The 27,321-nt window shown below is 48.3% G+C and overlaps 1 protein-coding gene across 46 annotated transcripts in view; it reads right to left on the bottom strand.

Moving 5' to 3' along the window:
- Positions 1 to 27,321, bottom strand: part of CUX2 (cut like homeobox 2) — a 296,127-nt gene that overhangs the window by 125,990 nt on the left and 142,816 nt on the right. The window contains exon 1 of one of the 46 annotated variants that reach the window (XM_084995988.1): positions 1,752 to 1,904. The exons of the other annotated variants lie outside the window; for them this stretch is intronic. Coding sequence (XP_084852114.1) covers positions 1,752 to 1,889 — 138 coding nt within the window. The 5' untranslated portion in view covers positions 1,890 to 1,904. Of the gene's footprint in view, positions 1 to 1,751; positions 1,905 to 27,321 lie in introns of those variants that run through there. 46 annotated transcript variants of the gene reach the window in all.

The raw sequence follows: 27,321 nt of genomic DNA, 5'->3' as shown, positions 1-27,321 counted from the left end.
GGTTAAGGATCCGGCATTGCCGTGAGCTGTGGTGTAGGCTGGTGGCTACAGCTCTGATTGGACCCCTCACCTGGGAATCTCCATATGCCACGGGAGTGGCCCAAGAAATGGCAAAAAGACAAACAAACAAACAAAAAACCAACAACAATAAAGAGTGATGTTACTACTCCATTCCTCAGGTGAGGAGAGGTTACCTGTCCTAGGTCACAGACACGGTAAGTGACAGGGCTGGGATTTGAACCTGTGTACTCCCGGCTCCAGAGCCCACCCATGCTCTTTTCTTGACCCTCGACCTAAATCCACAGCACACCTTCTGATGCTTCCCTCCGCCATGAGACACCATGTACTGTATAGGAGCAATATTTCAGGGTACATGCAGCCCCGAAGCCCTAACTTATTCCAGTGAGCTATGATTGAAAAAGATGAACTCTGACCCATCCTCAGGATCATACTGAGAGCAGTGATCTTGAAATTCCAAGAACTGCACTGTCCAACAGGGTAGCCACTTGCTTCATGCGGTTCTTTTAAATGAAGTACATCCAAATGAATTTAAATGAAATAGAATTACAAATTCAGTTCCTCCGTCTCATAAGCCATATTTCAAGGGCTCAAAAACCACAGGTGCTAGTGGCCACCATACTGGATGGTTCAGATATACATCATTCATATTATCCTAGAAAATTCTGCTGGACAGCACTAACTTTAGAACATCTAGGATATGCAGTTTTGTCTCATGAGTCCCATATCCTCACCTGCCATTCATCTCTTCAAGTGCCTAGCCCAAAGCCCGACTGAAACTTGGGACCACAAATGCAAGCTCAAATCTCCAGAAGACATGACTAAATGCTGGTGAGGATGTGGAGCAGCTGGAATGCCCATAGACTGCTGGTGGGACTGCAAGATGGTAGAGTCACTTTGGAAGACACCTTAATTATTTCTTAAAAAGTTACACATAAGTTTGCCTTACGACCCAACAATTCTACTCCTCTACCCAAGAGAAGTGAAAGTATATGTTTACATACAGACTTGTACATGCATGTTCACAGCAGCACTATTTACAGTAGCCAAAAAGTGGAGACAATCTGTAGGTCCATCAATTGATGAATGGATGAACAAAATATGGTCTATCTATACAATGGAATATTATTTATCAATAAAAAAGAGCAAAATACCCATAATTGCTACTGGATGAGCCTTGGAAACATAATACTAAATGAAAAAAGCCAACACAAAACACCACATATTGTATGATCCTATTTATATGCAATGACCAGAAAAGGTACATCTGTAGGTATAGAAAGTAGATTCATGACGTCCTGGGACTAGGAGTGGAATCAGGAAGCTCTTTTAGGGGTGAAATTGGATAGCTGCACAACCTCATAAATACTAAAAAACCACTGACCCGTACATGTATAGTAGGTACATTTTATTGAATGTAAATTATACCTCAATAAAGCTGTTTTTAAAAAGAAATCAGGATGTAGGGAAAGCTATAGTCAGCTGCCAGGTAAACCCTTAAGCTCATTCTAGCTTTCTTTTCAGAGCCCTTTTTGCCTCTGCATTGGACCACCATGACAATAAGGGACACTTACGGACAAGTTACTGGGTTGTCACTGGGTACCAGGCTCCCTGATCAGCATTTTTCCTGAACTGGTTACTAGTATCCCCATATCACAGATGGCAAAACTGAGGGCTCAGAGAAGGTACGTCCCTGGCTCAAGAATACAGCATGGTGAAACCAGGGTTCAAACCTGTGTCTGTCTGTCCTGTATCTTGCAGTCCAGAGGATGCTGCATCCAAGTCTCCCAGTGATGCTGGTGGGAGCTCAGAAGAACAAACTCTACTCTGCGCCCTTGAAACCTCAAGCTGGTGGCTGGTGCCTGTTCCATGTGTCACCTGACACACTGCTAGCCAGGATCCATGGGGTCAGTTTTAGATGATTTCTATTCTAAAGCAATGTTTTATGTGTTTCTTTTTTTTCCCCCTAGGGGTTTATAAACTCTGTCTTTTCTGTATCAGGTTGAAACTTAGAATACAGGTTGTCAGCCAACATGCCAGGCATTTTTCTAAAAATAACCCAAATTGGTTAAGCCATTTTTAAGCAATGGAACAGTCAGGGGAGGGGGGAAAAAGTTGTTGGGCGGGAGGAGGGAGGAATTTTAAAGGTGGTTTCAGACGCTTTTTTTGAACAGCTTCAAACTAAAAGTCTTCTCTGAATGAGATGGACGTGGACCAGTGGCCGCAGGTACGGACCACAGGAGAGTATGGGGTTTTCTCTGGTGCCGCAGGCCTCAAGCTGGCTGCTCAGGGTGGGCATTTCCACACCCAGTGTGGGGATCTCCAGAGCATCTCACACAGAGGGATGGAGAGGACAGAGGGGAGAGAGGGAACAGCAGAGAACAGGACCTTCATTAGGAGGTAGGGGGACATGGGAAGGGGGGGACCCAAACCAAGGCTGGAGGTCGCTGGTCTCTCTGGCGGGACCACTAGGTGCTAAAGATCTTCTCAAAACAGACCTGCCCCAGGAAGTCAAATCCTCATCGGAAAGCCATGTTCGTTTGATGGGCTTTAAGCACCTACATCAGGGAAGAGGCTGACCTGTTCCCCATAGGTTACACAGGGCTTACCGGTGAGGGCTGGGGTGTTATCAAGGAAAGAAGGGGCGGCAGGGGTGGGGTTGGGGGGATAAGGAATGGGAGACAGGTGTCCTAGAGAAAGGGGGTGGCTATTCTCAGCTCTGGCTGACGGGTGCCACAGAGGATTGTGAGCTTAGTGGGGTCAGAGGGTTTGGTTCTACAGAAAAGCCCAAATAGAGATTTTTAATTTGAAAATCTCCCGATTTTTAACTGTTGGCAACAAATTCAGAATTTAACAATACAGCCTGTGCCAAACAAAACAGATTTACTGGGGGATTTGGACCCTGGCCTGCCAGTTTGCAAACTCCAGTCTAGTCTGTTAATTACAAGGGATGAAGCGAATACTAATAACAACGATGACTCACATTTCCAGTGCACTTATGATGGAAGTGCACTGGCCCTGTGCTAAAACGACACTGTGAGGCGGGCACTGTTATTCCTGACTTTGTACAGAGGCACACACTGGGGTGTAGAGTGGTTAAGTCATTGGCCCAAGGTCACACAGCTGAGCTGGCAGGGCTGGATTCCAGCCAGGAGTCTGGCTCCAGAAACTCACTTTAACCAGAAGGCCATTGTAAGCTAGTGGTGTGAGGCCAGTGGTGTGACACGTCCACAACACCTTGTGGAATCGGAGACCCCTGGAGACGAGGGGATCCTGAGCATTCCAGTTCAGCACTCCCACCTCTTATAAGCCTCTCACCTGAGAACAGGTTTCTCTCACTAGTCACTCCATCCTGGGACTGCCCCAGCCCAGCTGGTCCTAGAAAGTCTTATCTGTGCTGCTTCCTAGATGGGTGTCCCCACCTGTGCCTGCTGCCCAACAGAGCCAGCTCTCCTCAGTCCCCAACACCCTGTGGAGAGGGGGCAGAGCGGACTGCCCTCTAGCCCGTGTGAGGTCCCCAGACCCGGCTGGCACGCCACCCCCACACCTCCAGTTCCTTTCTCCCAGGATCCCAAACAAGGAGCCTGTTCACAGCAGAGTGCTCATTACCATTTGCAGCCCGCCTTTATCCAGCAGATGTGCGGCCTGTTACAATAGCGAGAGAGAAAATAGAAAGAAATTTCGGAATTTGTTCTCCAAAGATATTCAAATTAGTTAATCAAGGGGCTTATTATTGCTTCTCGGCTCCCCCCCCACAACAGCTATCCATGAGGATAATTGATCAGCTGCTAATAACTGATTACACTTCACAAGTGTTTTCTTATGCCCATTACCAGAGTGTTTAAAGACATTTTCTAAAGTTCTAATTATTTCAAATTGTTCCGCTGTAGCAAACACCTTGGAACAGTCAAGTCGTTGGCTCTGCAAGAGATGCTTGTGTTGGGTCAAAGCGTATTTGGAGGTCAGGGGCCTGGGTAATTCCGCACCCGCCTCTCTCCTGGACTCCTGCCTCTCTCTTCTCTCCCTCTGATCCATTCTCTACGCAGCCACCAGGATGCTGTCCTCCAACTTCCACCCCTTAAAGATGAGCCAGGTCCAAACTCCTTAGGACACACTTCATCCCTTCATTTATTCATTTAACACAGCAGTTCTCAAACTTTTGTTGTCTTAGGACCCTTTATACACTTAAAAATGACTGAGGTCCCCGAAGGGCTTTGTCTGTATAGATTACTGTGATCGATATTTACCATGTTTAAAACTAAAACAGTAATTTTTTTTTCTTTGCTTTAGGGCTTCACCCATGGCATATGGAAGTTCCCAGGCTAGGGGTCTAATCAGAGCTACAGCTGCTGGCCTTCGTCACAGCCACAGCAACTCGGGATCCGAGCCGCGTCTGCAACCTACTCCACAGCTCACGGCAACACCAGATCCTTAACCCACTAAGCAAGGCCACAGATCGAACCAGCAACCTCATAGTTCCTAGGCAGATTTGTTTCTGCTGTGCCATGACAGGAACTCAGAATTAAAACAGTAATTTTTAAAGCGCAATAATATATAGGCACACACTTCGTTAGCCATCGGAGTGATACATCATCACGTGTCCTGTGGCTTCTGGAAAATTCCATCATGCATTCTCTCATAAGGCACACATTAGATTAAAAGCAGGGGTGCTGAAGTGTGGGGGTGCTGTAAGTGCAAGGGTGAAGCAGATGGATAATTAACCCAGGCTCCCACAGAGATGCGCATAGACCTAGTCAGCTCACCACCTCTCTCCTGCCTTCACTCCTCCAGGCTGCAGGCCTGGCATCAACCACGCTCTTTGAGAGCGTGTCTTTGTGAAGATACATGGAATCTGTGGATATGCTAATAATGCCAGGAAGCTCTCTGGATGTCCAGGAAAGATGAACTAGTCTAGTGGTCAAAAACATCAGAGGAGGAAAGATGTCACAGGGATGTCAGGATTAAGTGGACACCTTGGTTTGAGCAGCTGGGGTCACAGGGAGGGGCAGTGGTGGAGGAAGGTCCACCATAAACATGGGGAGAGCCCCCTGGCCTAGGAAAACCAGTGACAAGAGTGTGAGTGTGTAAATGAATAAGAAGCTCAAGGGACCATCCTGGTGACAGACTATAATAAGGAAAGTGGGCATCTCCATCCTCATCCCCTGCAAGTCCTGAGTGATAATCACTGAATTAAAAAGAACAGGTGAACCAGGCTGTGGAGTGGGACGTTTGTGCCATTTACTTAACAGTGGATCGTGTCCAGAATCCTGAACTCCTAAAACCTCATTGAGAAAAGGAGAAATGATCTAAGAGAAAAATGGACAAGAGACTTGAACCCAAAGAGGAGCTCCTGATAGCAATGAGCACACGAGAAGACACTTAATCTCACTGTCATGAGGGAAATGCAAATTCAAACCAGGAGATACTTCTATGCACCCATCAGAATGGCTAAAATCAAAGACAATACTAAGTGTTGACGAGGCTGTGGGGCCACTGGAACTCTCATAGACCACTGGTGGGGTGAAAACTGATGTCTGGGAACACTACTTGGTGGCATCCACTAAAGTTAAACAGATGCTGCCTGCCCTATGACCAGCATTTCCACTCCTAGGCACTTACCACAGAGAAATATGTTCGCCAAAAATAGTCTCACTAGGCAAAGCATGGTTATGGACCAGCAGCATTGGCCACACCTGAGAACTTGAGACAGATGCAAAAACTCAGGGCCCCTCCCTCCAGACCCACCGAACTGGGGTTTGTATCATAAAAAGATCTCTAGGTGATTCATGAGTACATTAAAGTTTGAGAAGTGCTGGTCTCCAATGTTCATAGAAGCACTATTCATAACAGCCCCAAACTGGAAACAACCCAAATGCCCATTAACAGCAGAACAGACAAATTTGTGATATATTCACCCAATGGAATACTATAGTATAGCCACAAGTATGAATGAACTTCAACAACGAACAATAATATTGCTAAATCTTACAAAAGTAGTGTCAAGCAAAAGAAGCCAGATGCAGAAGAGTACACACTATATGATCCCACTTATGTAAGTACGAAAACAGACAAGTCAAACCCGCGCAATTAGAAGTCAGGAGCATGGTTATATTTGGCGGGGGCGGGGGGAGCAATGGAAGGATTACAAGAGATGCTTCTGGAGGCCTGGGAACATTCTGTTTCTTCATCTCAGTGCTGGTCCCATGGGTGTGTTCAGTTGTGGTGATTCATCAAGCTTCACCCTTAAAATCTGTGCACGTGTCTGAATGGATGCTCAGCAGGGGACGGAAGGGGAGGGAGGGGCAGGAGGAGGGAGAATCAGCTATTCCTTCTATCCAAAATACTCCTGAATCTGCCCACGCCTTGCCATCTCTGCTGCCACCAAGCCCCCATTATTGCTTGCCTGGATCGCTGCAGTAGTCAGTCATGGTTTTCCTCTGCCCCTCCTTCCCTATGAGCAGTTCTGCCACAGCACCCAAGGGTGCTTTCACAAACATATTTCAGATAGATTCCACTACCCCCATGCTGAAAACTCCGCAATGCCTTCCCACTGCTCTTGAGGCTAAGGTGCCAGATTCTCCCAAGGCCAGTGAGTTGGTGTGATCTGGTTCTTCCTACCTCTCTGCCCTGAGGCCTCCTGCTCCTTATGTTCCAGCCTCTCTGCCTTTCACTGGCTAAGCATTAGGCTCCCACAGGGCCTGTGCACCTGCTGCCTCCCTGCCTGGACCTTTCTTCCCAAGTTTTCCTATGACTGCTCCCAAGCCTCCCTGACAGGCAGGCCTAAATGGGACCTTGTTCTTATTTTCTCTCAGCACCTGCTGGCTTCCTTCACACCACTCCTGAGCCTCTGCTTACTTGCTTCTTGCCACCTCCCCTGCTCAACACTGCTGGCAGGGTCCCTATCTGTCCTGTTCACTGTTGTGTCCTTGGCCTGTGACAGTACCAGCATCCAGGTGCCTGTCTTCTTGGGCGAAAGGAAAAGAGCAGGGCTTCTTTCCCACTGCTTCTCCTACCCCTATTCCATAATCCTTGTCCTCCTCCCCCATTTCTCATCTGCTCTTTATTTTTGATGTTGTGAATACGTCGTGTTAGTAACCTATTTCTTAAGGTGGAATGTCCACTCAGAAAAGTGCATCCAGCAGGTGCTCAATAAATATTTGTTGAAGGAATAAGGCAAGAGAGGGAGGGACTCAAGCATCCAAAGACATATTTACCAAGCATTTTCAGGCACCTCTTTTTTCTTTTTTTAAAGGGTCCCACTCATGGCATATGGAAGTTCCAGGCTAGGGGTTGAATTGGAGCTGTGGCTACCAGCCTACACCATAGCCACAACAACGCAGGGTCCGAGCTGCATCTGTGACTTCCGCCACAGCTTGTGGCAACGCCAGATCCTTAACCCACTGAGTGAGGCCAGGGACCCAACCCCCATCCTCATGGATACTATATTGGGTTCTTAATCCGCTGAACCAGAACGGAAACTCCTCCCCGGCACCTCCTAATGTTTAGTGGTCACCGATTTTAATGGCTGTGCTACGGTCTCAGAAAATACGTTCTGAGGGACATAGGGAAATGAGACAGAAAGGTCAAGTTTAAAAACAGAGTGACTCAGTGAAAATACTGGATCAATGGCTTTTAGGTTGTGGGGTGACCAGCAACTGTGCCCACACAGGGCTGTTGGACCTAGACTCCTCAGCCAACCTGAGCTGGGGGCAGCTTCACCCTGGGAAGTGGGGGTGATGTGGTCAATGTCAAGGCTCAGTGAAAGGTCGAGGTCACCTGGGTCTTCCAAGAAGGACTGGAAATGGCTTTCAGAGGCCCTAGTCTCCCCCAAGGGTTCAGCTCGGGAAACAGCGGGCTGTCTTAGAGGGTGGAGTGACTGCCAACATTGCCAACACCTCTCCTGCCCACCCACTTGCCAGAAACTGAGACAGACTGTGGTTCCCTCATGGCAGATGAGGAAACTGTCAAGGTCCCCGGGGCGCATTTGAAGGGCTGCTGTGGGCAAGAAGTGGGACAATACGAGCATCAAGGAGAGTATTGTGATGGACTGAAATCCAAAGGGGATGGATTCGTAATAACAGGAGTTCACAAAAACACCAAAAACAAAACCAAAAACCCTTCCTTGGTCACACTGGAGCATGCTGGGGAACCTGCTCACTGCTTTGAAATCTGATAAATACAAGGAAAGACTCAAGCCTGCATTTTTGCCTTTCCTGCAATCTGCACCCTGGGGTGGCCAACCAACAGAGAAGTTTCTCTCACTATATATTCCAGCTAGTAAACAGGAAGGAATGACAGAATTAGACCACTGCCAGTTGGCAGCCCCTGAGGAGCCCTGAGTCACCCTGTCGAACCCCAACAGCACACATGAGTCTCACTCATTCCACCAAACACATGCTGAACACCTACTCGGTACCAGGCACTTGGCACGCATGAGTTCATTTAATCCTCAACTCTATGAGGTGATATTATTCTCCCTATTTCACATGCAAGGAAGCTAAAACACAGACAGGTCAAATTACTTGCCTAAGAGCAAGTACACAGCAAGTGAGAGGCAGTGCTGGGATTTGAACCCAGGGAGCTTGGTTCCAGCACCTGAGCATTTAGCCACACTGAGCAGATGCAAAGCTCAGCAGCACTGTGGGTGGGAGCTTGGGCATCAGGGAAGCATGTGGCTGCAGGGCCTGTGAAGGCTTCCAGGAGGCAGTGCCAATTAATGCCTGCCAGGTGGGTGTGACTCTATTCCATTTTATAGTCTGAGTTAAAGAAGGCTCAGAGAGGGTATGTGACATGCGCCAGGTCACACAGCCAGGATGCCAGGCCCACTCTTATCACAGTCACCCCTGCCTCTGGGTCCAGCAGTGAAGAAGTAAGCCAGTCCTCAGTCGTTTGGAAAAGCAGCTGTGGAAGCTGCTTCCAGACAAAGCCCAGTGTATGTGACACTGTGTTGAAGACTGATGCCTCAAATGATCCATCCAGCCTGTCTTGCACAGATAAGGCCAACTCTGGGCTCCACGGATCTGAGGGGACTCATAATGTCACCATTTCACAGACTAGAAAACTGAGGCATTGACAGTTGCTATTACTTATCTAAGGTCAGCTTCACTTAATAAGTAACAGAGCCAATATTTGCTCCCAAATCTGATTCTAAGAATCCAAGTTCTTCCATTATACCAGTTTTTTAAATGGTTAAAAGTTTACAGTGCTCAATATATACATATGATAAAAACTGCCACAGCACATAAAGATTTAATGTTTAAAAGTCTTTTTCTCCACCATTCTGCGTCCTTTCAAAGATATTCCATTCATATTTAAGCAAATATATAAGCATAATCTACTTCATCTTTTGTTTTATTCAGATACAGCATGCTACATACCATGTTTTGGAACCTGGCATTTTCCCTGAATTTATCTTGCCTTCTCCTTTTATCATAAAGAGTGTCTGTCTTCTCTTTTATAGCCATCGAGTATTCTTCTGTGTGGAGGTACCTTATTTTATGTAGCCGATCCCTCACTCATGGACACTTAGGTTGTTTCCAGGCTTGGCTATTACTACTGATGTCTCACCGACACACTGAGACCCTCCTTCCTCTTGGTGCACCTGTGTGGGTAAATCTAAAGGATAAGTTCTGTGATGAAGGGCCAAGTCACAGGGCAGGCACATCTTGTAAGTGTGATAGATGCTGCCAGCTTGCCTTCCAAAGGGGCTGCATTGATTTTTGCTCCCACCAACTGCATGAGGGATCTCCTTTCCCCATAGCCATGCGGAGACTACCAGCCATACTTGCATCAGAGGAACAGGACAGCGGGGATGTGAAAGGGAAAAGGAGAAGGGACATGCACAACTAGAGTGTATCCAGAAGAGGGTGAGAACAGGTGACAAGGAAAATGTCAAATGTGCCAGAGACTTGCTCCGTGATTTCAGTGAGGTCATCTGACACCTGCTTCTATGGCCTGACGTTCTCCTTGAGACAAATGAACTTGTTAGTCCCAAACATCCACTGGGGGTTGAGGGTGGGGGCGCCTTAGACCAATGATCATCACTGCCAAACAGCAAGTGTCAGGCCCTCTGTATGGGCTGACACGTATCATCTCACTTCATCCTTATGGTCCCCTTCACATGGAGGTACTATTATTAACACCATTTGCACATAGGGAAAGTGAGGCCCAGAGAGGTTCAACTGTTTACCCAAGGTCACACAGAGCTAAGAATGTGATGCCCCTGGGATTGAAGCCAATGTCTACCCAACTTCAGGGTTTGAACACTTAGCCACCATGCCATCCTAGTCCAAGGCTGCCTAGCTCCCAGCCAGGTCACCAATGAGCTCACCCCACCTCCTCAGACCCCATTATTATTTCTCCCTTTGGCCAGACCCCTCAACCTTGAGACTTCCTTGCCTGGAAACTTCCTGGTGACCTCAAACTGGCTCCTCTACCTGAGAGGAAGGGAGCCTGGGCACAGCTCTATGCCCATGAAAATGAAGCAGGAGCTGCTTCCCAGCAGCCATGGAGGCCCAAAGATCGGGCCTGACTATGGAGGTCATTGAAATTTCTCTATTTGTCCCTGGATTGATGGCCTGGCCCTGCCATCCATGGCTATCCGGGAACCCAGGTGAGTTCCGAGGCACGTGTACCATTCATTCAACAGATAATTACTGAGCGCTCTCCACTGAGGTGAGGAGTCCAGACTCCAGAAGTTCCCTTGTGGCTCAGTGGGTTAAAGATCCAGTGTTTTCAATGGAATACTACTCAGCCATAAAAAAGAATGACATAATGCTATTTGCAGCAACGTGGATGGAACTAGAGAATCTCATACTGAGTGAAATGAGCCAGAAAGACAAATACCATATGATATCACTTATAACTGGAATCTAATATCCAGCACAAATGAACATCTCCACAGAAAAGAAAATCATGGACTTGGAGAAAAGACTTGTGGCTGCCTGATGGGAGGGGGAGGGAGTGGGAGGGATTGGGAGTTTGGGCTTATCAGACACAACTTAGAATAGATTTACAAGGAGATCCTGCCGAGTAGCATTGAGAACTTTGTCTAGATACTCATGTTGCAACAGAACAAAGGGTGGGGGAAAAAATGTAATTGTAATGTATACATGTAAGGATAACTTGATCCCCTTGCTATACAGCGGGGGGGCGGGGGGGAGAAGGGAAGATCCAGTGTTTTCACTGCTGCAGCTTGGGGTTGCTGCTGTGGTGCAGGTTTGATAACTGGCCCAGGAATTTCCACATGCCGTGAGTGTGGCTGGGGAAAAAAAAAAGCCTAGACCGCCGGAATCAACCTGAACTGTACTTCCAGCCTCACCACCTCTTGGCTGTGGAACCTTGGGCAAGCCACTCAACACCTCTGGGCTCACTTTCTGCATCTGTCAAACAGGTATAATGATTACCAACCTCCCAAGGGAAGTGGGCAGCTGGAAAGAGAAAGGTGCATCTGGAAGTGCTTGGCACAGGATCGGGGGGAGTTGGTGGTGAACAAATGGCAGGTGTTATTCTGATAATTACTGAACAAGACTGATTCCGTCTCTGCCATTGGGGATCTTAGAGTCACCTCCACCAGCTGTCTTGGAGCTTCCTTGCAGTGGCACTTGAACATCAGGTGGGACAAAGGGCCAAGTCCCTTGCCCACTTTTGCTGTGGAGATCAATGCTAGCCTTCAGACTTGGCTGACCCCGAAGTCAAAGCTGCTACCTCCTCCTCCATTCTCCACTCTGATAGTTCTAAAATTAGCTGGCAGTTGCTCATTCCAAGTGGAGCTGGCTTCTGGAAACCAGGAGGCCTTGGTTCTGTCACCTGAGCCTTTGTTTCCCTCCCATTGTATAACGAATGGTTGGTCTCGGCCACCCCACAGACAGTCTTGAGTTTACAGCTGTTCCACCATCAAGGACGCTGGGGCTAATGGCTCGGAGACTAGAGATCAACTGGAGAGTGCCAAGATGATGGATGCATGTGCCCAAAGTCAGGATGCTGGCTGCCGGGCTGCATGTAAAAGGGAATGCCTCATTTGTTCATACCCACAATTACCTGGAGCCTGCTCTTCGTAGGTATGGTTGAGTGCGGAAGGGGTCCCAAGTGTGGTCTCTGTTTGGAGGAATTAACTATTTCAAGCGGCGCCAACCTTTGAGTTCAGTGGCCTGGATAACCTCTTCCACCCCCTCCCCCTTCTCCACCTCCCACCCTCCTGTGCCCATCAACAGGGGCACAGCCCTGATAAGGTCTTGCCCAGTGTGGAAGGAAACAAGAAGACTGAAAACATGGGCATCCGGAGAGCTTTGGAGATTGGTTTTGATCCCCACACCCTGCCCTGAAACCTTTTTGCATCAAGCCCTCACCCTGCACACTTGTGCAGAGACGTCCACAAACGCCCCCCATTCCACTTAGGTTACGCGTGCCCCATCAGACATAAACCAATGAGCCAGTGGGCCCCTGCAGCCCTGCTGAATTACAAGGATTTCTCCTGCCAACCGAATATTTCATCCAGCTGTAGATATCATGAGGAAACGGCAAACAAAGAGAGAGATTTAATAACTGGAAATAAGACTAAGGATACAGATAGTTTAATTTTTTTTTTGTATTGCATCTAATTGCAATCAACAGTAGACATCTGACACAGTGACAGCCTCAGCAAAATTGCTGCTGAGAGAACAGAATCTTTGTCTAAAAATAATCAGACATTCTGTGCACCACTGTTTGTTATAACGGTAATCGATGCTGGAGGCTTTGAATTCCATCAATTTATAGATCTGCGCCGGCCTGCCTGGCGATGGGGCGCGGTGCACTGGGGCCCTCGCTGGTGTGGGCAGTGCTGGGGCCCGGTGTGTGATTAAGATAAGCCCCGATTTCTTTCATACATTCCTTATCAGGGTCTAATTCTCCAGCAGGTAGAGATGTTCACAACAGTTAAAGATTAGTGCAGCTTCTCAGACGCCAAATTTGAGGGTATTGATCAATAAATCAAATCAGGCCAATCAATCGCCCAATCAGGAGAGTCTAGCCAGTGCATTATTACCGGCGCCTCCAAGCCAAGGCTTTTCATGGGTTTCATCAAAACAGCCTCACCTTGGCTTCCCGCCAGCAGCTGGCTTGCCTAATAGACTCCACAGCCGAGAGGGGCTCCTGCCCAGCGGAAGAGCAATAAATTTCTCATCAAACAGCCGATAGAGAAACAAGATGAACATCTGTTTTGCTGCAATGAAACTCCTGTGTTCTTCAGAATGCGCAAACCGCCTCTGACAGACCACCCCAAAGGCGGCTTCCCTGGCACGCGGCGGCCCCGCGGAATATTCCACCAGTTATTTCAATCAGGTAATTTAAGGAGACTTTTGCATTCTTCTCTCTGCAGCTGCCGGAGCTCTGCAAAGACTATTCCGGCACAGTCGATAATAAATGCCATCCTGGGACCCTGTAGTATGAAGGCAATTTTATGATACCCATTATGTGGCAATGTAACTTCATTAAAAGCTGTTTATTCCCTCTAAGCATTTTAAGCACTTTCCCTCACCCATAAAGGAGGAGCCGGGGAGGTTATTTTTACAGAAAGGGTTCTAGGCTGTATTTCTTCCCTCAATAACACGGAGGAGCCTTGCCCACTGGCCTTCTCACTTCAAGGAGAGGGGGCAGCCTCAGGGTCTCCCCAGGACCCAAGCCTGAAGCCACCTCAGCTGTGGGCCAAAAGATCCAGGGGAGGAAACCCGGGAGGCCTCAATCCCATCAGACTCGCATAGGCTTCTTGTGCTGCGTCCTGTAAGATAGGGAGGAAGAAAGTTCCAGACTATGACAGCCGGGAATATGCTAGCCAGAGGCAGCATTTTCCAAACGGGGCTGTCCCTCAAACCTATCCTTTTATATTTCTCTGTTGGCACTAATCCAAAGAAGTTATTACTTGGCCTGCTGTGAAGGCCCAAATTCTCTTTGCAGGTACAGCCGGCAGCTGAAAGTTCATTTCATAGCCCAAGATTTGAATGTCACGTGTCCATGCTTCTTTGGTGGAGGTCTGCAGACTCTGAGGCTGAGAGAAGCAATTCTCAAAGGTCCCCAAGATTTGTTTTCCTCCCTTTATAAGGGTGTGTTCACGTTGTGAGCTGGAGGAGGGGTGTGTGGATGATGGCATTTTGGTCTCCATGAAGGCAGGGGAAGGAAAAAGGAGGAGAGTGAGTGCTTCTCAATGAAGAGCAGCCTGTGTGTACCAGAAAGATCGTGGGCACTGCTGGTTGCCCTCTGCACCCTTGCTTCCCCATCTGTCAAGTGATTGAGGACAGCCACCCACCAGGGTCCTCTGTGAGGGGAAGAGATGACGCAGAGAAAAGGCACTGCTCACTGGGTGAAGGACCCCCTTCAATTGATGAGCTTGCTGTCCACATAGAGGAAGGTACTGAATCAGATAGTTGGGGCACAACTGGGCAAGTAGGTGGCAGGCCTAGGCTAGGGCCAGGGGACTCTGAAGGCTGGAATTCTGTCTGGGGTGCAGTGGGGCCCGAGAGAGGGTCTGGAAGGCGGAACACACAAGCTGGAGGCCAATGGCTGGTGAGGCACAACTAACACGGACAGATGTAGAACCAGAATAAAAAGCATCCTGGGCACCTGATGATCAGGCATGTGATATGCAGAACCACCAGAAAGAGGAGTAACAACAAAAACAATGATGATCGTAATAGCGGGAACAGATAACCTATCAGTCCAAACTCTGTTCCAGCCACTGTTCTAACTTGTTGAATCCGACAGTATACCTACTATCCCCATTTTGCTGATTAGGAAACTGAGGCCCAAAGAAGTAAAGTTAGTCTTCACAGGGTCACACAACTAATAAGTAGACTTAATCGTCAACATTTCTTGTGAAATTGCTTACTGAGTGCCAGAACTGTTCCCTGTTCTGCACACCTTATGTGTACTCTCTTGATTTATCTTTATAACATCCACCCAGTGGCTATTGCTATTACTTCCATTTTACATGTGAGGAAACTGAGGCTCAGAGAGACATGATTTTTTTTTTTTGTCTTTTTGTCTTTTTAGGGCCGCACCTGCAGCAATATGGAGGTACCCAGGCAAGGGGTCTAATCGGAGCTGTAGCCACTGGCCTACACCACAGCCATAGCAACGCCAGATCCGAGCTGCATCTGTGACCTACACCACAGCTCACAGCAATGCCGGATCCTTAACCCACTAAGCGAGGCCAAGGATCAAACCCGCAACCCTCATGGTTCCTAGTTGAGTTCTTTTCTGCTGTGCCACGACAGGAATTCCCAGAGAGATGTGATTTAAGTCAGTAGGGGTGGGGCTGGCAATGGAACCCACTCCAAAGTCCTTGAAGCCTCTGGGGATTCTTTCTGGCCTCATGGGGGCCTCAATGAGATGAGGCGGGGACCTGTGGCTCTTCATGAGGCTCTCAGGTTCCACCACTGCCCCGTCCAATCTGTCCTCTGTACAATAGCCGGGACAGAACCATTCCTTCCAAAGCCTCCTTGCTGACTGCGCAGGACTCTGAGCAGGAAGACTCCATGGGGTCCTGCCTGGTCTTTGCCCAGCCTCCCTCCTGGCCTCCCCTTGCCCCATGCTGACCACTGACCACCTTGCTGTCCTTGCCTGCCTCGAGACATGGCTCTTCCCTGAGCCTGGTAAAAGCCCACCATCCTCCAGTGAGCTAAGATGCCCCTTCTTCAGGACCATCCCTTGGGGGCTCCCACAGCCCCTGCATTTCCCCACCAGGGCCCTTAGCATAGGCATAAATAATTCAGCTTCATTTCAAGAGACCATCTCATAAATGGTCCACGCCTCCCACTGAACCCCAGCTCTGTCTAGTTCACTTCCTTACACCTGGCTGCACACAGGTGCTTAAGAAATATGTACTGAATGATCAAAATCGGGACTCCTGCCCTCCCAGGGTCCCTCAAGGTAACACATTCCACAAGGGGCGGAACCACAAGGCACCCCAACACCTCGAGAAAAGAACCCAGGTACCTGCTAAGTTTCCAGTGGCCTCTCCCTCCCCCACTCTAGCTGTGTCTCCTTCAAATTCAGTCCTATTTCTAAGCCATGTTTCCTGTGTCAAATGTGAGGGGAAAGGAGCTAAGTCTGTGGATTTGTAGGGGTGGGGGTGGGAAAAGGTAAAGAAAAATTAAGAAGAAACATGGTCATGTCTTAAGCCAAGGAAGCTGTGGAACAAAGACAACCTAGTCAGAGGGCTGGACTTGTCAAACCAAGAGCAAATTATAATCCTGCCGGGCCAAGGGGCTGTCCGCCAAAAATACAGATCTGCGCAGGGGTCTCTCATACAGAGAGGCCACAGTATATTAGATTTATCATACACTCCAGCCAAGATGTGCTGCCGAGATTTCGGGACAAGATTTATTACACTGGCTGGTTTTTAAAATGAAAGTGAAAAGAGGATATTCTGGCAAAACCGCGAGCTGTTAATGGGGTGAGAATCACATAAAATGGATCATCTTCGAATCTCTTCCCCTGTATGCACAAAAAAACAGACCTTTGCAAAAACCCTGGGATTTCCAGAAAAAACACGCTCGACCCAATGTTTTTTACACTGGCCTGCTGGTTGACCTTGGGTGAATTACTCTCATACTTTGGATGTGTGTTTCTTATTTGCAAACAACAATAAGAGAAACACAAAATAGTGGCTATAATTTACTGTTGATTACCACATACTGATTACCATGATTCTTTGAAATCATGGCAATGACCCTTTGAGCAGCCCTGATTTTGATCCCCATTACGTAGATGAGAAAACTGAGGCCGAGAGAAGTATAGTCACTCAGACAGTCAGTAGCAAAGGCTCAGTGCTAACCCAGACCTGGAGCCCCCTGGAGTCAGAAGCCTTCGCTGACCGCCCACTCGTAAAGTTAGCTCTACTTGCTCAGACAAAAGCTACAGGATAAACACAGACCTCATCATTCCTGTCCTCAAAACAGATTCCAGCAAGAAAGCTCCAGCTACCTTCCAGCCTTGGTGGTGCCTGCCTTTTCTGGAGACAGCTACAGAAAGAAAAATGCATAATTTTATTTTGGTTTCGCAGCATCTCGGCTGGTCCAGCTTGTGCTAGGCAAATGTGGACCCTGCTCCCAACAGGGACCCAAAACAGTCCAGAGGCACAAGCCACGGGGACGCGGGTATGCCAGAGGGGATGGGAACAAAAGGGTGTGGAAGCCTCTCAGGGGAGGCATCACGTGTGGCTGAAGAAGCCAGGATGGGGAGGACGGAAAGTTCTAGGACAGCAGTTCTCAGTTGGGGGTGATTCTGCCTTCCTAGGGACATTTGGCAATGCCTAGAGATCCTTGTGAACTGTTACAACCGGGGGGTGCCCCTGGCATGTAGTGGAAAGAGTTAAATGATGGGGCTAAAGCTCTTCCAATGTACAGGACACCCCCCACAACAGATTATCCAGTCCAAAAAGTCAATATTGTGTGAGGTTGAGAAACCCAGTCCTACAAAGAGCCAGGGACATTTACCCTGGAGAATAGGAGACTGGGGGCGGGGGAGAGTCTCTACACATTTGAACAAGAGGAGAGGAGCTCAGATCTGTGGGGCAAAGGAAGTTACACAGGAACAGGTTTCAGGTTCACATAAGGCAGAAATCCTGGGTGGTAAGAAGTGAGCTCCCTGTCCCCAAATGTGTCCAAGAGTTAAACTGGCCAACTGGAGGTCTTTGTGGAAGGAAAATAAAGCCTGCAACAGGGGGCTAGAAGCAATGACTTTTCTTTCCTGTTCAAACCTGACCCTGAATAAAGTCCCCGGGAGGAGAGCAGTGGAATTTGAGGTTCCTTCTGGAACCACCCATGGATTATCTCATTTTACTCTGCCTGAGGTGCGAAGAGGTACAATCACGTGGCAGAGGTTACAAAGCCTATCAAGGAGGGAAGTCAGGATTCAAACCTGAGTGTGTCTGATTGCAAAACTCATTAGGAAGAGACTCCTCAAACTCAACAATTCTCTTAAGATAAAGCACAGCCCCATGCCCACCCGTCACTGCTCTGATTTAGAATTGGTTAGAAAACCCAGACCCAGCCTTGGAGACCTAAGTCCAACAATTCTCCCCTCGCTCATGTTAAGGACACAAAAAGCATGTGTCCTTAACAAAAGGACTTAAAAAAAAAAAAATGATAAATCCTTAAAAAAAAAGTTGGCCAACCCCCTGCTCATCCCCCCCACCCCACAAAAACACTGCAACTGGCATTGAAAAGACACTGTCCCAAGTGCACACTTTAATTGATGTCCCTGACCATTCAGGAACAAGGATGAAAGAAAACTTGCTTTATTAATAGGCCCACATGCTAATTAGCACAGTTTATTGTCGGGAGGCTGCCTCTGCCTTCCGCAAACGTTACAAGTGTGGACAAAAAAACTTTTGTCACAAACCCAACACATATCGCCTGGTGACCAAGACTGCCAAGCCCGCCACAAAGAGCCGAGGAAAGCACGTGGCTTAAGGAGGCTGCTCGGAGGCACTGGATTTCGCTCCATAAATTTATGACAGAACTTGACCATTTCCCAGTGATAAGAAAGACCCAAATTTAAAAGTGGGTGGTTTCTGCTCATAAAAATGCATTTCTAACCACTTTGAGGAAGTCTTCCTAAAGAGTGTGAAGCTTTGTGGAAAACTGGAAAAAGGTGTGGGCGAGGGGGTGGGGGATCTGGGGGGGGACCCTTAAATGTTTAATATTCAATAAATGTGTCAATTTTACATACAGAGGCAAATGGGTCTTTATTGAGGAATTGGTAAATTTCCTCCGAGAAAAGTAAGTGCATTTTAGCCTTCAAGGAGTCCCAGCTGAATAGAAATGGAATGTGATTTGTGATAAAACTCAGCTGCTCTATAAAAGACGTTAAATAAATGTTGCTGTTTCACCAGGGATATACAAAATTGATTGCATTATAGACTGATTCTAAGATGCTGCATCCCTGTACAGCCCCCTCATCAGCTTCCGTGTGTGTGGGAAGCTGCTTTCAGAGACAATTTAGACTATGTCGCAACTCCTAGTCCTCATGCTGCAGTGGAATTTTCTAGAAATGCAACATTTCCCCCTCATACTTTGTTTAAGGTTAAACCACAGGCAACTGCTGATATTTGCTCATTTTTTACTTCCAAAAAATGATCATTTCTCCTATTTTTACTTAATATTTCTGGTGGACTAGCCTTATCACCTTGGGAGAAGGCCACTGGTACTACTTAAAGGGAAATTTGGTCACTGTATGAAGCTCAGGGTGGAGGAAACCACAGCTTCTTTGGTCTGCTCACCAGAGGGTACTCAGGCCTGAGTGAGAATCTCGCTTTTCCTTTAGCCCAGCTGGGTGAGTCTGGGAGTATCTACCACCATTTTTGAACCTGTTTCCCAATCTGTAAAATGGGTACAACTCCACCTTTTGCTCAGGGTATTTAGAAAACCTAATGAGGTAACAGATGGGACCCCAGCTGGCAAACTGGCAAATGTTCACGACCAGCTAATTATTGTAAGATATTTGTTGTATCTCTAACTAGGGGGCTGGAGGTGGGCTACATGGAGCAGATATGACTTCTTCAGGTAAGAAATCTGGTTTCAGAGATTGATGGGTGGACCTAAACTGATCAGGAAGGCTTTCCAGAAAGTGGGCACCCAGGCTCAGACACTGTCTCAGGTGTGTTCATATGTCCGTGCCTCTCCCTGCTTACTGTCACCAGTCTGGTTCAGCCATGACAACTCCCACCTGGCTGCCCGCAGAAGCCTCCTCATGGGGTTCCCTGGCTCCACGCCTGCCTGCCACCTTCCCAGCACCTCATCTCCCCCTAGGCAGCCAGAGAGAGTGTTTCAAGATACAAACTGCATGATGACACTTTGCTGCTTAAAACCTCCCCAGGCTCCCCATTCAATTTCAGATACAATCCAAAGTTTCCAGCTCAGGATCCGGGCCTCTCCTCTGACGCCTTTTCCCCACGGTCCCTTTTACTTTGCTCCCACCACTCTGCCCCTTCATCTGTAACTGGAAACTGCCACACCTACCAGCCTCAGGGCCCTTGCACTGGCAATCCCTGATACCTGGATGCCCTCTGCTTTTAGTCCTTTGCCCAGTTCAGTGGTTCCCAAAGTGTGATTCTTGGACCTGCAGCAAAAGTGTCACTTGGGAACTTAACAAAAATGGAAATTCTTGGACCAGCTCCAGATCTGGGCACCCAGCAATGTTTTTAACCAGAGCTCCAGGTGTTTCTAAGGCACATTCACGTCTAAGAACCATTGGCCAAGCTCAGTCCTACGCCTACTCCAAGTTTCAGCTTAACCACTGCTTCTGCAAGACCAGCGCCCCAAGGCAAGGTCGGGTTCTTACTGTCATGGGTCCCGACTTCTCACTGCTAGTTTCTATAAAGCAATATTGTAAGTGGGATGTGATAATCAAACTGTCTCACGTCTGTGTCTCTTCCTAGCTACACTAGAAGTTCCATGAGGAAAGACAGCAATGTGCTCTCAGCACCTAGTTGTGTGTTCACCAAGCAGACAAAAGAATGCACAAAGGAACAAACGAATGAGTCCTGGAGGAGTGTGGCAGGTGTCCATAAAGAAAGCAACCCCAGGAATTCTATATCCACTACCAAACCATAGAGCATCCACATCCCCATCTGATTTCTTTAAGTATCATCCTGGTTGAGTCAGGAGCTAGTCACAGTGAGGCATGGCAATGAACATCAGATTAGAAAGAAAGAAAGAACCAAAACAGCGGAGAGAGGATTCCCATCCAGGGGATGGAAAGCCCAGTGGCTAAACCCAAACATCCCCCATGAAGAACAGCAAACCTTTCTCTCCTTCCCCAACAGTGACCAATAAAACCCTGGAGACTGATCAAACTGCAAGCAGAGAATGCGCCCGACAGCTTGGAAGATCCGAGTTCAGCCATCATTCACATCTTTGGGCTGAGAGACTGAGTCTGTGCTAAGCCCTGAGTTCACTGGAAGCTTTTGGCTGTTCCAGGGCAGTTGTTCTGCTCTTCTTGGAGCCAAAGCTGGAAGAGAAATTATTTCCTTTCCTATAACTCAGAGCAATTATATTCTCTTAACACGGACATCTGGCTCACTGCTACTCTCCTTACTCATGTTTTCGAACGATATCAGTTCTGGGAAGATCAATTATTACTGAAAAGTCGAGAAACGCTCACTGGTTATTTGCATTGATTTGGTTGACAAGACACAGGATCCTTAGGAACCTTGGATGTCCGTGGAGGGGGCAGAAAGGAGGAAAACAAGACTCTGGGACAGCTCAGGCTTTGGCGCCTCCACCAACTGCAGGACTTCAGGGGGCGCTGCACACACTGCCCAGGAGGGGGACACTGAGCTGCCCTCCCAGAGACCCCCAAACAAAGCTGTTTCCATAAAGACAAATGGGGTAGCCAGCGCCGGCCAGCGCCACAAGCAGCCACGACGATATAATTGGCCTGTTACCGCATCATCTTTAATCAATAGGATCCGGAGTTTCCATGGCTTGTACAGCCCAAATCTCCCTGGCAGCCAAGAACCAGCGGGTTGTTAAAAGGCCCGATAGTTGTGCCTCGCTAATGGGTGCCTTGTTCCTTCAACCCTGCTGATTTTTAAAATAAACCTAAATTCCAATAATTGTTTAATGTTTATTTTTATTTAGTTCTGGTTCAGATGCTCTGCGTCTCTCTGACAGAAATTGATATCTGGCTCATGGTGAGCTTTATTAAAACACACACACACACACACACACTCAAGTATTTGCCACACACCCACCGCAAAGCCGTTTGTTTCTTTGGATATTTATCTGGTGCAGGTGTAGACCCACAGATCTAGAGTAAGAGAAGGATAGGCGGACAATTTGCCCAGCTCTGCTTTCTCCCCAGCTCCCGCCCAGAGAGCTCACCTTTCACAAGCAGCCCTACTCTTCACTCGGGCAACAAAGGTGCTGCTTGGCCTCTGCTTGCGGCTGTGCTGCTGGGAATACCTCTGCCATCTCTGGCATCATGGTGGCCACATGCTGAAATGACTCACCAGTGGGGGCACCTCGCGCCTTTCCTGTATGTGTTCATGATAAACAGGACCCACAAAACTGCCTGGCTGCCTGTATACAACAGAGACCCCGGCCGAGGTTTCCCCACACACTCCAGAAACCCTCAGGCAAGGTGTTTCTGGCTGCTTGTAACTGGGCCAGAGAGAAAGTCCCCCGCCCTCATATAAGAAGCCCCTCTTTCCTTCTGGGACATCTCAGGGCATCCTGGGTGATTCTGAATTTAAAGATGAGGGGGTTTTGGGTGCTTGTCCTCTTCTTGGGGTTTGTGTTGTAAGCTTACGCCATGCCATTCATGTTAACCTGATAGCAAAAGGCTCATGCGTTCACTTGCCAAATCACTCCCAAGTGATGACCTGAAAACTGGGCTTACCAAGCTCAAGGAATGGGCAAGGTCAAACTGGAGACTCTTCTGTCCCCCCTGGACCCTCCACCTCTGGACACACTGTCCATCAACCTGGGAGGTGCCCCAACTTCGCTCTCTTCTTCTCCCACCAGGTCAAATCCACCACTGATACCTGTGAGGGCGACTCTGGGGGTACGGCCAGCATCTGTGCCCTCCTCCTAATGCCAATGCCACCTGCTGGTTCAGACTAATGAGGCTCCAGTGGCGTGACCACGGAACCTCACATCAGCCTCTCCCTGCCTCTTCCCCTTCTCCACAGATCCCCAGACCTCCACTGGAGTCACTGATCCCAGGCACAGCCTGATCTTGTCACTCTTTGATCCCTCCCAGAGCCTCCTCGGGCTTCCTGGAGACGCTCAAATGATCCCCATGGCATTTATGCTCCTGTACATCCCTGTCCCCTCTCCCCAGGCCTTCCCAGCACACTGGGCCTGTGGTCAAGGACTCACACACTAAAGAGGAACAATCTGCCATTTTCATCTTTCCAGCCACCTGAGCCTAAGAGGAAACGATGTCAATGTTTCCCTTTCCATCAGAGAAAGGAAAGACTGAAATCAGTGTCTGCAGTGGGTGTAAGAGTGCTGAAAAGGCCCAGGTCTTGTCAGCAGGTGTCTTGCTAGCTATGTGTCCTGAGTGAGTCATCCTACTTCTGCCATCCTGGTGGTGGCTGTCCTGCTACTAATAATCTCTGCCTGGGAGCCTCGAGTCCGATGTCTGGTGCCATCCTTCTCTCACTACTGGGGGGGGAGGAGGGGGGTTGCTGTTGGTCCCTCCATTCTTGGAGATGGTTACCTCAAATTCTGCAGCCTCCATACCCTTTCCACTGGGACAGTCACGTGCCCAGGTCTGCACTGAGAATTTGATTCTGTCCACAGCAAGCTGCCACGGTCTCTGCTCGACCCAGGGCCCAACTTGGGCCCTCCAGACCATGCTGTCCTGCCACTGTCCACACCAGCAGAACTTCATTCCTGTGTGGAACCCACATTCCAATAACTGTCCAAGTACACACAGCGTGTACTCAAGTCTATTATCAGCTAATGAGTAAATAATATTCTGTTCTAAATCCGAAAGCACTATTAGATACCAGAGGGGGACTAATGGGTGTTTTGAGACCCCTTTAATCACATATTAAAGTGACACAGAGCAGGCTGCAGAGTCCATATGCCAACCACCCTGAGCCTGAGGAAGCTTACTCCTTTTAAGAAAGAACAAAGCGGAGGAAGAGAGCAAACCCTCATCCTCAGGTCGAGTCAGGCAGCCAGGGCAACAGTGGGGGCTGGAGGACTACCCCAGAGGTGATCTGCTGTCTTTGTGTTGGATGGATGCTGCCGAACCTACTCCTCCTTTTCCTGGATGTGATGGGGAGTGGGGTGTCATGGGGCTGCAGTCACAAAGTCCCACCAGCTCGGGGGCTTTAAACAGCAGAAACGTGTTCTTACAGCTCTGGAGGCCAGAAGTCCCAGTCAAGGTGTCCACAGGGCCAGCTCCCTTCTGAGGCTCCAGAAGATCCTTCCTTGCCTTTCCCACCTCCTGCTTATCAGCAGCCCTTGGGACAGCCTGGCTTGTGGCTGCCTCTCTCTAGTCTCTGCCTCTGACACCACAAGGTGTTCTCCCTGTGTGTCCATCTCTTCAGATGGCCAGTGAGGAAACCACTCATTAGATGAGGGCCCATTCTAATCCAGTGTGATCTCATCTTAACTAATTATACCTGCAAAGACCCTATTTTCAAATAGGGTCATATTCTGAGGTTCTGGGTAGATGTGAATTTTGGGGGGAACATTACCTAATCCAGAGCAGGGGGGGGGGGATCTGGGTATGGTGTTGGAGGGAAGAGGCTCGGATATGGAGCCTGAATTCTGAGGGAACGTAACATGGCGCTCTCGCCATTTCGTGCACCTTCCCCCACCACTGAACATTCCAGAAAAGTTCAAGCACCTGACCCAAATTCCTCCCACCGATCCATCATGTCATATTAGCAACTTAGTTTCTTATTAGCCACTTTCCATCGAATCACATTAATATTTGTTTCCCCTAATACAATGCAAGAGTCTTCTCAGATTAGCAACTTTCTCATCACATTAGTGGAAACAACTTCTAATACAATACAATCCGAGTATGACACAGTCTGATGGAGAATCGCTAACACAATCCGACTCTCCTCTACCTCAGTGCACGAATGCTGGTCTGTGGTTGAGCAATTTGGGGACATGCTGAGACAATCAGGCCTTGGTGAGCAGAGCCATGAGGGTTACTCTCCATGAACTGGATTAAGTCTAGGTGTAGAGAGGTTCCCCCTTGAAAGGAACCAACTTAGGGGGTCTTTCCTGTTTCTCCCCCCATAAGAAACATTCCGGCTTTTCCCCTAATATCCGAGCAACTCTGGGATCTGCGGGGAAAGGGGGACAGGCAGAGAGAAGGCTCCATTACACCTTCTGCAACCCAGTTCTCCGCAGCACTAACCTTATTGGTGTGACAAGACAAGGCCGGCGTTGCCAAGGTTAATTCGTCAAGGATGTGTGGACACAGCAGAGCCAGAGCAATGCGAGCAGCCAGCAAACTGGGTTGTGTTGACAAAGCCACAGGAAGGGTGGGGAGTGGGGGTGGCACTGAGCTGGTGACAGGTTCTCATGAAGTGGTTTAAGGAAAACCCCACTCAAGTCAGCTCAAGCTCTAGACTGGCCTGGGTTCAAATTTGTCTCCACCGAGTCTTAGCTGGGTGATCTTGGCCATGTAATTTAATTTCTCTGTGCCTCAGTTCCTTCCTCTGTAAAATGGGGAAAAAGCAAGGCCTATCTACGGGGTTGTTATAAAGAGTGAGTGAGATGGAAAAAATTTCGAAGTCTGCACAGTACTTGGCACATGTAAAATTCTCCTTAAGGGACAATAATGGTGATGACTGTAAATTCCAAAGTGTGTCAAGTTCATCCACACATTCCGAGTGAGCTCTGGGCTAACACTGCAAAACAATTAAAAGTTGAGTACGACACACGTCTCCTGTGTCACATCCCTGGGAGACAAGACGCAGAGTCAGAGGTCAAGGGTCATATCACAAGCACTCTCCAAGTCAAACCAAGGAGTCTGAACTTTATCTTGAGGGCAACTGAAAGCTGTGAAAGCACAAGCCTCCAAGCCTTAGTAGAGGTATTGGAATGGAGGCCTGTGGGGACAGGAGTCATTGCTTACTGGCTGCCAAACCACCTGTCATCTTCCTGGCTCCTTATATCCTGGCAGAAAGACAGACTGAGGGACCACAAGAAACAGAGATAGACAGAGGCAGGGAGAACAGTGAAGAAGCAGAGTATAGGCTTCCAGTGACAGCGCTCCCTTTCATGCTCTCTCTGCCAGCCTGTCTGAGAGACTGGCAGAGCCCTCGGCCCATTCTAAACCCTCCCACACAAGGTTGCCAAATAATTCCCACCACCTCCAAACGGCGCTCCACGTGGCAGCCAAGAGCCTGCTGCCAAGAGGCAAGCGGCCAAGATTCCTTTCCAACAGAGACATACCCTTGCCAATCAGAATGGGAAATCAGACTGCTGCCGTCCATCAAGCAGATGTCACTATCAGGACTTCTTGACTCTGCCCACTGCCCACTGCTCATCCCCAAAGCCTCCCAGCAAGGAAGAAGGTCCACACTCCAAGGACCCAAACATCTTCCCCCTCCATGGATCCACTGGTGCAGAGCACAGTCTCTGGGGTCCAAATACATGGGTTCAAAGCCCTGTCCCTGCATTGAGCATGCAACCGGAGGCAAGTTATTTAACCTCTCTGAGGTCCACCTGTTTCCACACATTAGAGTTCATGACAGTTTCCACCTTACAGAGTTGTTGGGGGATTAAATGACATCATATACAAGATGTGCTTGCACAGTACTTGGTGTTGAGTCCATGGTAAATAAATGCTCAAATTCTATAAGACACCCAAAGATGTCTCAGCTGACTGACAATGCCAGCTGTCCAGAATGGGGCTGGGGACCAGAGGATTAGCAGAAAAGGCCTCCAAGAGTTACAATAAATGTCAGAGTCAACACATGGAAAATCCAATCATGAAAACCATTTTATATAATTTTTTTTTTTTTTGGTCTTTATGGGCTTATCTGTGGCATATGGAAGTTCTCAAGCTGGGGTTCAAGTTAGAGCTGCAGCTGCCAGCCTACACCACAGTCACAGCACTGCCAGATTCTAGTCCAGTCTGTGACCTACACCACAGCAACTCCAGATCCTTAACCCACTGAGCGAGGCCAAGGATCGAAACCACATCCCCATGGATGCTAGTCGGGTTTGTTACAGCTGAGTCACAATGGAAACTTCACATTTTATACAATATTAATAATATTGTAGGAGTTCCCGTCATGGTGCAGTGGTTAAGGAGTCCGACTAGGAACCACGAGGTTGTGGGTTCAATCCCTGGCCTTGCTTAGTGGGTTGAGGATCTGGTATTGCCATGAGCCGTGGTGTAGGTCGCAGACGTGGCTCGGATCCAGCATTGCTGTGGCTCTGGCGTAGGCCGGTGGCTATGGCTCTGATTAGACCCTTAGCCTGGGAATCACCATATGCCATGGGAGCAGCCCTAGAAAAGGCAAAAAGACAAATAATAATAATAATAATAATAATATTGTAGCCCTATAATTAATATAATAGTAACACAGTAATTACTAACAACTACTAACGAGCATTGGACACAGCAAATTAAATACATTTGGTCATTTAACCAGTGGGGTGCTGGTAAACCGGTAAACAGTAGTGCACTTAAAAACTAGCTCTCTGGGAAAAAAGGCAAAGTTCTGATGTGTACCATTTCCATGGTATAAATTTGCCCACCATGATCAAGTTCAAATCTCCACTGTGACATCACCACCCCTGGAGCTGGAGGGAGGCTAACAGCCCTCACAGG

This window comes from Sus scrofa, chromosome 14 (genome assembly GCF_054392235.1).
Source record: "Sus scrofa isolate SSC_HxYL_T2T_F1_AM1 chromosome 14, Sscrofa_HxYL_maternal_Yorkshire_Landrace_v2.0, whole genome shotgun sequence".
In the NCBI taxonomy this organism is placed as follows: domain Eukaryota; kingdom Metazoa; phylum Chordata; class Mammalia; order Artiodactyla; family Suidae; genus Sus; species Sus scrofa.
Note: the sequence above shows the minus strand (reverse complement) of the source record. Positions and strands in the feature narration are given on the sequence as shown.